General features: G+C 44.4%; 1 protein-coding gene and 1 long non-coding RNA gene across 3 annotated transcripts in view; one reads left to right on the forward strand and one right to left on the reverse strand.

Moving 5' to 3' along the window:
- Window positions 1-6,780: 6,780 nt before the first annotated feature.
- On the reverse strand, window positions 6,781-11,784 carry LOC112942312. 2 transcript variants are annotated; one of them, XR_003248370.1, is made up of 3 exons: window positions 11,736-11,784; window positions 10,570-10,670; window positions 6,781-7,647 (listed from the first exon to the last, which is right to left on the reverse strand). It is a non-coding gene; the product is annotated as an uncharacterized LOC112942312 (long non-coding RNA). The 2 variants fall into 2 exon arrangements; XR_003248369.1 differs by lacking the exon at window positions 11,736-11,784 and adding an exon at window positions 11,541-11,598.
- Window positions 11,785-12,000: 216 nt separating this feature from the next.
- Window positions 12,001-12,290, forward strand: part of HMGN5 (high mobility group nucleosome binding domain 5) — a 7,576-nt gene continuing 7,286 nt past the window's right edge. Inside the window, exon 1 of the mRNA XM_026054631.1 lies at window positions 12,001-12,078. Coding sequence (XP_025910416.1) covers window positions 12,001-12,078 — 78 coding nt within the window. The remainder of the gene's footprint in view (window positions 12,079-12,290) is intronic.

Genomic DNA, 12,290 nt, shown 5'->3' on the forward strand with positions numbered 1-12,290 from the left:
AACACCGCGAGATGTGCGGCGGGCGGGAAGCCCCCGTGAGGCGGCGGGCGAGGGGCGGGAGGCGCCGCCGCCGTGAGGCGGTAGCGAGGCCGCGGGGGGCGACGAGGACCGCGATGGGGACGGCGGCAGCAGCGGCTCCGCCCGCGCCGGGAGCAGCCGGTACCGGCGGCCCGACATCGCCCGCCCGTTAGCCCCGGCCCCTACAGCCGCTTCTGGGTGTACGTAGTGGGTTTACAGGCAGACCGGCCTCCCGTGAGCGGCTGTAACGGCCCCGCAACAGCCAGCGGTGCCGCCACAGGGCAGGAGCAACAACCCTCGGCGCCGTGCCTGACCAGGGATAAAGCGCCAGGCAGGAAAACCCTCATTTTGAGAACCAGCAACATTAGGAAACAGCCCATGCACACTTTTCCTATTTTAAAAATAATAATTAAAAAAATGTACAGGGAAAAAGCAGAAAAATAGGCAGTGAAGAGCATGCCTGCAAGCTTCACGGGAGCAGTGGGTATTGGCAGCGCCCTGAAYGGGGCTCGCGGTGCCCACACCAAGGACCCAACGAGGGCCTCCCAAAACCCTAAGTGGTCTCGGGAAGTAGAAAATAGGGAGTAAGAAAGACAGAGCTGCCAGCCCTCCCGAGTCGGAAGCAGAAAGCAGCTCTGCAGTGCAGGACCTGGCGCAGAGCAGCGAGCAGCACAGGGGCAGCGGGCCTTTTTAAAAACACGTGGCAGTGGAGCTGTGCTCGCATGTGCCCTAAGAACAAGGACAAAGGCATTTAGATCTCATGGCGTCTTCAAGGAATCACAGGAGTTAATATAATGATATGGCTGTAAAGCTAAATAACTTTGGAAAAAGGACATCAGAAACTTCCTTGAGAGGGAGACAGGACTGGAGATAGACGCAAAAGAGTTAAGTTCCATCTATGGATGATGGACCTTTAAGTAACTTTAACCGAGAAATTGGGGACACGCCCTCTCCTTCATTCTTGCATGAGATTCCCCATTTCTAACCCCTCGCTGGTCCCAGCTGTAATTCATTACAGCACTTTAACTAGACAGCACTGTGTTATCCCAGCAAGGCTGGAGCCGGCGCACAGCTGCCTACTGGAGGGCTCCCGTAGACTTCRCTTTGATCAGGAGTATCACTTGGAGGGATGGGAAAAGAAGGAACGGATAGATGTAACTAAGGAATGCAATAATATTTAGAGTTTTTTTCCTTTAACATTCATTCCAGTGCAAAAGTTCCTCTCAAGGTGAAATGACCCTTGTTGAACTACAGACTGCTTGGCCATTCAGCACAGGTTCAATGCCCTTTTCTTCAGAGTCCCATAATTACACAACTGCATCTTCCACACAAATAAAGCATCAAATAACTATGTGTTAGTATCATTTGCAGCCTTCGGCAAAACACAGTAAACAAATAAAAGAATGTCTGTACAAAGTACACTGTCATATTTAAGAACATAAACCACTATCCAACCAATTCTTCTTCAATTATCTCTCCCTTCTTTCTTTCTCTCCTTTCTCAGCAAGCAGCTGTGATATATAGAATGAGAAGTAAACACAGTTCAAACAAACACCTCTTTTCATTCTTTCTGAATGAAAGAATTTCTCCTGTCATTCCTCGTTTTTAATCAGGAGTTTACTGACGCACAGAATGATGCTTCTTTGGAAATTGGAATTATCAAGGTATTCTATAATCTTGTCTTATAGCTCAATTGTGAAGGGAGATATACAAACACATCTGATCATCAGAAACATCTGATGATTTGTAGCAGGAAAACTTTGTTTTTAAAAAATCATTTCAGAAATGACTTCCCTCTAATATTTTTGCGAAGAGCAGAACCAACATTTTTGTTTCTTCTTGACTTGTAGATGAATGAAATTTCATCTTGCTAGGTCTATAATGGTAATTATTTTCTATGAAGTTGGTATAATAATGTATAATATATAAAATAATACTTGGAGTAAATTTTTATAGAGTATATTTTTACAGATAGAAGATAGAAGGACAGGTGTTAAATAAAAATTTCTCTAAATAAAATGTTACTATAACAGCTAACAATTCTTTGAGGCCTCATCCAGAAGCCTTAATTAATACAAATGATAAAACAGCATGCAGTTAAACTGCAGTACATTATGGCTTTCAGTTTTCCTTTGGGCCTTTTCCAGCAGTCCCAATAGCTTCCATGAACAAAGCAGGGAAATAAGGTGTTTTCCATGGCATAGACAACTCAGAGTAGGTGAGAGAAGGGAGTGGAGCCAGTAGAGAAGTGGGCAGCCCTGAAGGGGACACAGGCATAAAGCTGGCTGAGTGTCGGCTTCCCAGCCTACCCTCCTCTCCTCCTTGTACTGCATTTCAGCTCTCCAGACTTGATTTCCACTGGATTGAGCTGCACCCTTTCTTTTTTTTTTTTTTTTTTTTTCTGCCTACTATAAACCCTGGTATAATCATTAGTCTCAAAAGTGCACTTTAAAAGGTATTTTATCTTCATGAAGGAAGATTTATTGAGAGCAATAAATGAATTGGGTATTATTGAAACAAGTAGGTTTTCTTGAGTCATAACAGTAAATTTCTACTCTATTGGCAGAACAGTATAATGTTTCCTGTTCCCATGCTGCTCACCTAAAATCCCTGCTATTATTTTTGTTTTCAATATAAAACAATTGTGAAGCGTTTAATTATTTTTTCCAAGGTAGACCAAAACCTCAGACAAAACAAGCAAACTGATATTACGTCGCTAAGAGGAAAATCTGCTGTTACAGTTTGCATTTGTACCAGCCATCATGTCAGGCTACATATGTTTTATGACTCTCTTTCACTGGAAAGCAGTGKTTAGGTAACATAAAATTCAACAGTTTAATTTTACTTTATATTTTTGATATATTATAACAAACCAGTAACATTAAGTGGCAGTATTCCCACTGTCTTCAGTGGGAGCAAGAATTCCAATTTCCCCACTGCCTCATTTCAGTTGTTTATTCACCACATGGGCAGAAAGGCCAATGGGCTGGCCAGRTGGGACTCATTCTGGGAGTTAAGATAAAAATGTTGTAGGTCATTACAAAGATCTACTCCCTCTTTTTCTCTCTATTTTTTTGAAAAAAAAAAAGAGACAAGGAAGGGCGCTTCTAAGTATTGGCAAATTAAACTACTAGCAATGGAAAATATTAAACGAATCAACAGCAAAATCKGTCTTGCACAAAAGGTCAGGAAGCACATGTGCACCAAATGCACCACARCTTCTCCGTAACAAGGGAGAGAAATCCAGAATTCAATGGCAAATATTGGGCAAGTAACATAAAAATGTGCCAGACTTCATTCTCTTATTTTGCTTCTCATTAGACAAGATGATCTAGATCTCTTTGAGCTCCTGAAATGSGTCCAGAGGAATATGTGATTGATAGGAAATGTTAACTCAGCATGCTCAAAGGAAACACAAAATCTGTTCTTCGTTTCCCAAACTACCTAGATTTCCAACAACTGGAGCCAGGCGGCAAACTGTGACTGGGAACACATCTTCTGACTTGACCCATGCTCCGCAGGAGACATGTCCTGCTGCCACGTGTGCCACTGTACTCACCGCTGATCTGCTGCGGGGGGAAACGCCTTGCGCAGCTCCAGAGAGGCCTGGGAGAGGCTGCGGAGTCCAGCAGGTCTCCTGCTCCTCCTACTTCTCTGCTTGGAAAGAACAGGAAAACTGTTGGCTTGTTTTCATCTATAATGATCCAAGACACATCACAGTTAGTTTCATGAGGAGGTAAATCATGCAGCATACAACGCTGCATTCATTTTTGTTTCTTTTCATCTGTTAGTTATACAATGGAATTAATGGAGATCTGTTTGTTAGAATTCCTCATAAAATAAAACTGTAGATCACTATGACATCAAACGAATGAAAGAACACAAAGTGACATCCATTTGTGTACTGCAGCCGAGATGGTACTGCTTTGTGCAAGATGTTTACTGTGCCAAGTGCACCCCTATACATTGTCCTTAAGAATACTAAAGGGAACAGTAGAATCAAAGCAAGGCCACATCTAGTAACATTGAAAATACTTTTTCTGTAAACAAAGCAGTCGAAGCAGCTTTTTATAGCTTTTGTGACAATTCTGGTTTCCTGACGAAATGTGCCAGTTCCAAACTCAGTGCATGGAAATTGTTTTGATCCGCTGTGAATGCAAGATGACTAAGACCCACATAACTCTCATTTGGTGGGCAGAGATGTATGTTTAAATTAATTTTCAAGAGATTAGTTTTAAGACATTCCTAAACCGTGTACAGATCCCAACAAATGTAAATAGTTTTGGGGGGGATGCTGTTACTTCAGAGACTCAACTGCAAAAAGACCAACTTGATGTTACACAGCCGGGATCCTGGGAATGTCGAACACAACTAGGGGTTCTAGAGCTGCTCTGAGGCATGTTCACATCCGACCAAAAGCGGTTTATCCAAAGCTGAGTCTAAGCAGCCGAGAAGGGAGCAACACTCAACTAACTGGCGGGAGCCCTCTGCTGGAGGCCCTGCCCCGGCCCCAYGGCYGCCCCGCAGCCCTCGCCGCGCCGCAGCGGCCGCATCCTCGCCCACGCACCTTGAATTGGGGCCAGATTCCTAACTCAAGGAKATCCTCCGAGCCTCGGAAAGGACTGGTGGATGGAGAGCCAGTCCTCTTATACGAATGGACACAGCAAACTGCAAGTTACAAGGGCATCTAACATTTCTTCTTGTTTTTATCAATGCATTCTCAAGACTGAAATTTCCTTGGAGGACRAGGGGATGCAGAGATGTCTGAGGAGGTGCCTGTGCAAAGAATATGCAGACTATAATCCCTGACTCTATAATTTGATTTTTGTCATGAATACAGGGATAATGGGCGATTTATTTTTTTTAGGTGATTATTCTGATAGTTCAGCATTTGCACAGTCAAAGCCCCCTGAAATATCTCGGTTCTGGCACTCCAGGCTGTTTCAGTCTGGACCGACAGCATGCTTCCAAAGTGAAATCTCCCAATCGCATCCACTTACTGGGCCTCGAATCGTTTGTGTTGTGGACGTGGGCTCATTTGATTCCCTTTGGCTGTGGCTAAACTGGAGGGTGGCTCCAGGTACCTACATACTGCTCCRCAGCAGCTGCTGCATGTATGTGGTGGGAACAGCTGCTCCTCACGACCAGCTGTTTCACTTTAGAGATTTCCTCCTATTGCACTTCACTACTTGCTAAGTTAGACATAGCTGTAATTGCTGTGGGCAGGTGTGCCAAATCCGAGCCAAGGCAAAGGCTGGACAGCCCTTTCAAATATTTCTGGCAGGCTACACCTTATACACAGCACAAATAACATGTCCAAATTCAGGTGCCAACTAGTCTAAGAGATGATGCATTTTAGCGCCAGCCACATCTCTGCAGTGCCTGGTGGGGCTGCACCAGTTTATGTGCCTGCCAGAATTACCTGTTCATCCAACACCCGGTAACTGCAGCCAGAACACAGGGAACCAGCGCAGTTTCCAGGTGTTTATCCAGCGCGGCTGCCGTTTGTACAGCTGGCCAGTGTGCACCGTGCAACAGCACAGCAGAGATCCCAGCGGTTGGATACAGRAGCCTTCCCCGGGGCTCTCCCTGCTTCTTTTCCTTGTGCCTCCCAGTTCCTCATGCCACTTCCCTCCAGCAGCAGGGTGGCAGTCCAGAGCTCCATGCTTAGAGCTTCCCCTCCCTTTCCCTTGGGCTCTGGAACATGACCTGGAAGTCTCCTGCTCCCCTGGGCTCCCCAGCTCAGCAACCTGTCCGAGCAGAGCACAGGGCTGCGCTGCCCGCCACGCTTCTGTCTTCAGATAGATTTTGACACACACGGGAAAAGCCAGTACCTTAACGGCTGCGGGGCACGGTCAGTGAAAGGGTCCATTCACCAGCTTGATCTCCCCTCACTGCTGCAGCACTCCCTTGTTTTCTGGGCATCTTCAAACGGCTCCTGAAAGATTTGTGACAAAAGTACAGAAAGTAAAACGGTTTGTAAAACTTAGGGGTGTTTTCTTAGTCACAATCCTTTCAGTTTCTGAATGTCCCTAGGAACTCTATTTTCTTTTAAATGGTGCTACATTAGCACCTCCTAAGGCTTTGTATGGAAGTAGTTTTAAAGGAAGGCTTGCAGGCTTCTGTTAGTGTGGTGGAGACCATCTGGCAATGGTTACTTCGTTATTATGCATTTTGTCGACTTATTCTGACCCTACCAATGCTTCAGTGCGAGACGGATGCTCAGATGCGTCTGCTGCTATCTGGGAACTTCCCCAGCCTCCTCCACAATAAACACAGATGCAAAAAGAAATCATTTTAGTTTTCTACCCTGGTGGTGTCTTTTCTACATCCTCTTTTAATGCGTTGGTATTACTTTTTTTTTTTTTTCTCTCTCAGACTTCCTGGTCTTGATCAATCTGAAAAATGACCACACTTTTTTCAGCCGTTTGCAAGTTGTGTCTAACTCTGGTTTTTTTTTAACCTATCAAAACTGTATTTTTATATGTCACTTATTTTTAATGTTTTCCTCACTAGCACAAAAGTTCTTGCTTCAGATATCCTCTCACGTCCTACCTTTTCGCCATGCTAATTTTTTTTCATCTCCCTAAGCAGCTTTCCCCAGGTGGTATGGATTTGGTCAGAGTTTCCGGTGATTTCTTTCTGTAGTCTCCATGCTGCACAAAAGTTTATTTTACTCTTCTAGCTGCTCCTTTCAGCTTTTTTTTTCTCTCCCAAAGATGTTTCTTACTTTTACTGAGTTTCCCTTTCTGAAATTAAAAACAAAAGAGGACTTCTTTGGATTTGTTATTCTGCTCAGGATGGTGACTCTTTAAACTCTTTTAAGTATGTTAGGGTCACTGTTTCAGAGAGTATTAAGTCAGGTCCAGTACTCTGCCCAGGACCAAATAAAAAGTTACTTCTCTCTTTGTGTCTTCCCTAAGCAGATGTTCCACAAGAAGACAGCTTCCCATGGGTGTTGTTTATTCTGCCCTTGCAGCCTCCCTCATCTTCATCACAACAGTTAACTGAGCTGACGGAATTAATCCTCTAATAAAAGGGTAGCAAACATTTCCATTTATTTACAATTGAGAAGTCACCAAACATCTTAATAATCTCCCTTTTATTAAGTGAGGGAATACTTTTTTTTCTGATTTAGAATGCCTAATTCAACACGTATCCTAGAAAGAAGCCAATGAGACCCAGAAGTCCCTGCTTGTCTACACTGAGTACAGAGGGAATCCAGGTGACAAGCTCAAATTTAAGCATCTGCTTTTGCAAAGATGAATCTTGTCTGTAACTGTCTGGCAGCTACTCTTCCTGTTTAGCAGATTACACTATTTATATATCCCAAGATGGCATTTGTACTTTTTGCAACAGGGTGACCTTGTTAATAAAAGGTGCGAGTATCTTTGTGATCCTGCACACGTGCACAGCTCTCGGCAGCTTTTGGAATTCCATTGGAATTCCATTGGAATTCCATGCAGTGTTTCGTGCAAGGCCAGAAGTGGAACGCTTTGCAAGCACACATCTTACCTTCTCTCCTGCACTACCACACCTTCACGTTTTACCTGAAGCAGAGTTGTTACTGCACTGGCATCAATCTTCACCGTTTGACATCTGTACAGTTGTGCACACCACGTGGAAACTCTGGAGAGACAGAATTGGCAACTGATCAACTGCTGACAGTTCCAGCTTTCCTTTTGTGCTTTTCCTTTTCCTGGATTCATTTTAGTTCTAGTATTAGTTTTTACTTTTTTTTCTTCCCCAAATTATATCTGATTTGAAAAATAGGAACAAAGAAATAACTAAAATACAAACTTGCTGCTGACAGCCGGCCTGTCAAGACTGCAACGGACTGAAATTTCTTATCTGTATTTATGAGTTTAAGAATAGCCTGTGTTTCCTTTGGTACTTGCCGTTGTTCCCTTTATTATTAGGGACTAAAAAGCTGCAATGGTGCCAAAAGGTTTTACTGAAGTAAAGACAAGCTAAGAGATCCAGTATTAAGCACAAGTCAACCGCTACACCCTCATGTTCAGGATTAATAAGCACTAAATGTTTCACTGAAATCAATACTAATTTGACACACGGATGCTTCCTCACCCAGGACAAACCGTAACATTAACAAAGCACAAACATCTGCTATACATCAATAATCCCCATCTCCCCAAGGTTTTATAAAATAAGGCCAATAGGCACTTTATACCAGGGGCTGATGATTAAACCACCCTTTATGACACTTTGCCACAAAACAACGTATGTATTAATACTTATTGCTCATTATATGTGCCATGAGTGTGAACACATACAGCATCTTAATGTGCCTTATCTCTGAACTTGTAATTATGGGGTTGTTTTATAGTCAAATTAAGCAGGGTTAAGTCTCAAGTATCCAGGTCCTGTTACTTGCTTCTCATCTAACAGAAGTTGCCACCATAGACCCAAACGGTTGACTTTAGCAAAGCAGTCAAGGCAGCTTAGCTGGGTCCAGCTCTCGGACGCATCTCATCCAGCCTTCTGATTGCAGGGACAGGAGGGTGAGGAGCAGCATCAGCACCGCTCCTGCACGAAGATCAACATTTTACACATTAGAGACAGATGAGTCAGAGAATAAAACGCCTCAGGTCTAAATCTCAGGTTAAAGCATGACGGTGAGAGCTTCAAGAACATTGAGATCCCATGGGGGAAACCAATCTTGTAATGTTCAAAACTCATAGCAAGTTTAGCACAAAGGGATGGAAAAAACCCTCCGGCGCATATTTAACTATCCGTTTGGAAAAGGCTAGAAGTCAGCCAACCAAGACTGATTTTAGGTGCTTCTTGCCACTGTTCAGAAATACCTCGATCTGCTCCAGTTCCAGAAGGTGGTCAAGAAGGTGATCTAGGATGGCATGTTCTTGATGACCATCAAGAACAGGCTGCCATCCTGACTGAGGGAAGCTCCTGCTTTGGCCAACAGCACAAAACTCTACATGAGATACAGTGAACTTGCAAGTACTTTTAAAATCATTCAAATATCTACTCTGTAGGAAAGAGGATCTTGAAGGATATTGGAGAGATCAGAAACCCTGACTGGTTCACAGATACAGAATAACTAGGAGAGGGACCACTGGGCTATCAAATTAAGTTGACTGAGTCTTGCCCGATTTTGCAAAGAGCAGGGAGCAAAATTTTACTGGGCTGTGATACTTTCAACCCTAAAGTATTTTCTTGCACTAAATTTGCCCCTTATGTGACTGATAATTATCTAAAAATTATTCAGCACTGGAGTTTTGTTCTATAGGTTTAGTATGGGCAGTTCCAAATGACTATTCAAGTGCTGGCTGTGTTTGTTAGTTTTATACTGACATAATTGGGATACGTTTCTGTTCTTAAACCAAGTGTTTTAACCTGCGCGAGTCAATACCCTGGTTCAAATCCTATGTTTATAAATTCAGATTTCAAGTATTAGCAGGATATTTTCTCATGGAAACAGTAGCCCAGAAGCTTTAATTTCTGGTTTGTTGCTTGGCATATGATAAATTCTTGCGTAGGTCTTTCATTACTGAATCATAATGCCATATGTAACAAAAAAATGACCAAAAAAAAGGTCACATGATACAAACCAATGAACAAACTTTTCTAGGTCTAATTTACCAAAAAAAATTTAGCTGAGTAATTTTGCACGCGCAGTCTGTACAACAAATGAGGTGTTATCACTCCCTGCCATTCTAACATTAGGCCGTATCAAATCATTATTGTCCTTCACCAGCCAAAATAAAGCCATCCACCYGCTTAAAGCCAACATCAACTCTATGTTCTGCGCCCTGGCTGCTGCCAGGGGAGCCTCTTCCCCACCTGGGTCAGATCAGCGCTGCTGCCTGGGAACCAGGGCCTCCTTCACTTCAATATTGAARGGAAGCAGCAAGGCCTAAAGGTTCTTCATGCACAGGAGTGCTTCCCTTACCAGCTCTTTGGTTTTGATCTCACATAACGTCACATCATATTTGTGTCTTTAAAAGCAGCTCCAAACAGTCAGAAGGGAGTTCTAAATATCCATGAGCTGTAACGGGGTCTGTAATTTTCTCTAAGTCTGCTTAATAGCAGCCATTTATACTTTGGCCACAACACTATCTTGCAGTGGTTTATCCTATCTATTTAGGGAGAAGTAATCTTCTAAACACTGATTATTAAGGTCAGTTTGTGGTTTAATGAACATTTTTAGAAGAGTCGAAACATGTCTGAAAAATCTAAATGTAAAAAAAAAAAAAAAAAGTAAACCAAATATAATGTAAAAATTGGTAGTGACTTCTATATCTGAGCTAAATTTCCAGTACAAACTTTTTAACTCGGGCATTCAGCTGGGGCTTGAACTATTGAAATATATTTTAGACAACTTCTAGTAGACATCTTAAAGTTGAGAAAGTAGTGAAAGCTACTGGAAACAYTTGAAAAAAAATCTTGATTAAGTAGAACTAGCTGCAAATATAAAGGTGGAGTGAAAAGAGGGGAAAGGTGGCCTCGTGAATGGAGAATCACTCAGCTTAAATTCAAGGTTCAGGCAGATAACAAAATTACCAACATACAAACCTTTGAAAAACCAGGTGATTTGGTAARTAGTGCGTCAAGTCACTGTGAATTTCTGAAGAGGAGCAATAGCTTGTTCAGACAGCAGCACTGCTGAAATGGATCTGGGGATTATCAGAAAAAAAAAAGAATCTGTATCAACACTGAAGTTATTGCAAAGTAGGCAAATTCCACACTAAGACAGGTTAACTAATTACCTAATAACTAATTACTGATTACTGCATATAGAGGTAAGGAAAAGTTGAAGAGTGCAGTGTGGACGAAGAAGGACAAAAGATTTGGAAAATACCACCTATAAGGAGTTTTCCATAATGTTTAGTCTATTAAAAAAATAAAAAGAAGTTTACAGGAGTGCCACAATACTAATATATGAAATATTAAAATATGTAAWATGTTATTGTAAATTGATGGCAATTAACTGTTTCCACATCTGGTGGATGTCAGGCAAAGAAAATTTATATAATTCACACCCAAATATTGCAGTTTATAGAACAACTTCCTCATTCTGAGGGCAGTTAAGTGCCAAAACATGCGTGCTTTCTCTCTAAGAAGATTCGGGCCCTCCTTTGCTGCGGGTTTTTAGGAAGAGCTCAGCCTGACTTTTGCCAGGGATGAGGCTGGTCTCTRAGCAGCAGCTCCTGCTCCAAGTCCTGCTTGCAAATTTCTTCAAAACGTGACATTAATAAATGCCGCACGCTTTTCTCACCTATAATATACACACAAACCCTGATGGAAATTGCACCTATTAGTTAAGCTGGATCCAAGAAGTATTTTTCCCTCTCCGGAGCAGAGATCCGAGCCTGAGATGTCACCCTAAGCCAATCTAAAACCCAAGTCCCAACCACAAAAATATCCTGGATGCTTATAGAGAGGYGCAGTCCAACTGACCTGACAATCAACAGCCAAAACCACAATSCTGAAAAATCCCTGCCCAGCCCTTGCCCCGTCGCAGCACCAACTACACCCTAAATCACCTCATTTTTATGTTTCTCAACGACGTTAGTTCAGGCCCCACACGAGCAGGCCGGGGCGCCCCACGCGCCGGCTCCCACCCAGCCCTGGGCCGGGTCGGCAGCCCCGGAGGCCAGGGCTGCTCCGGGGAAGCACATTTCATGTCTCGCACTTTTAAAACAGGATTTGCTAGCGCTTAGACACGCAAATAAAATCACCTCGCAGGAAACAGATTTCATTCTCTCCCTGCCCGAAGGGTTTTTTGTTCCCCCCTCTCCTCACACACGCCCCCGGGCTGTGCGGGACAGGACTGCGGCCCCGCAGCACCACGGCGGCCCCTTCCAACAGGTCTGGGGCGGGGAGCGGGCGCGGCGGGCGCAGCGCCCCAGGAGGCGGCCGAGGCGGCGGCGGGGGAAGAAGGTGCCGCCATATTGGCGGGCGCAGGGCCGGCCGGGCACGGTCCTGCCGCCTGTGGTAACTTTCATGGAAGTTTCTTTCCCGGCCTCTGGCAGCAGGGAAGGTGGCGAGGGGAGGCTCTGCGGCCGCGGCGAGGCCACCACAGTGAGGGGAGCGGGTGAAAGCGCCGGGATGCGGCTCCATATTCCTCCCTCCCCCCCCGCCGCCTTCCCCTTCCCGCCCGCCGGGCCGCCCGCGCGCGTGGGGCGCCGGCAGCGCAGGCGGGAGGGCAGCGCCGCGGCGCCCGCCCTACGCAAACAGCGCAGCGCCGCGCCGCCCTGCGCAAACAGCGCAGCGCCGCCGTCCCTGCCCGGCTG

The sequence above is a fragment of the Nothoprocta perdicaria genome, unplaced genomic scaffold, assembly GCF_003342845.1.
Source record: "Nothoprocta perdicaria isolate Ctin4 unplaced genomic scaffold, notPer1 scaffold_124, whole genome shotgun sequence".
Taxonomy (NCBI): Eukaryota; Metazoa; Chordata; class Aves; order Tinamiformes; family Tinamidae; genus Nothoprocta; species Nothoprocta perdicaria.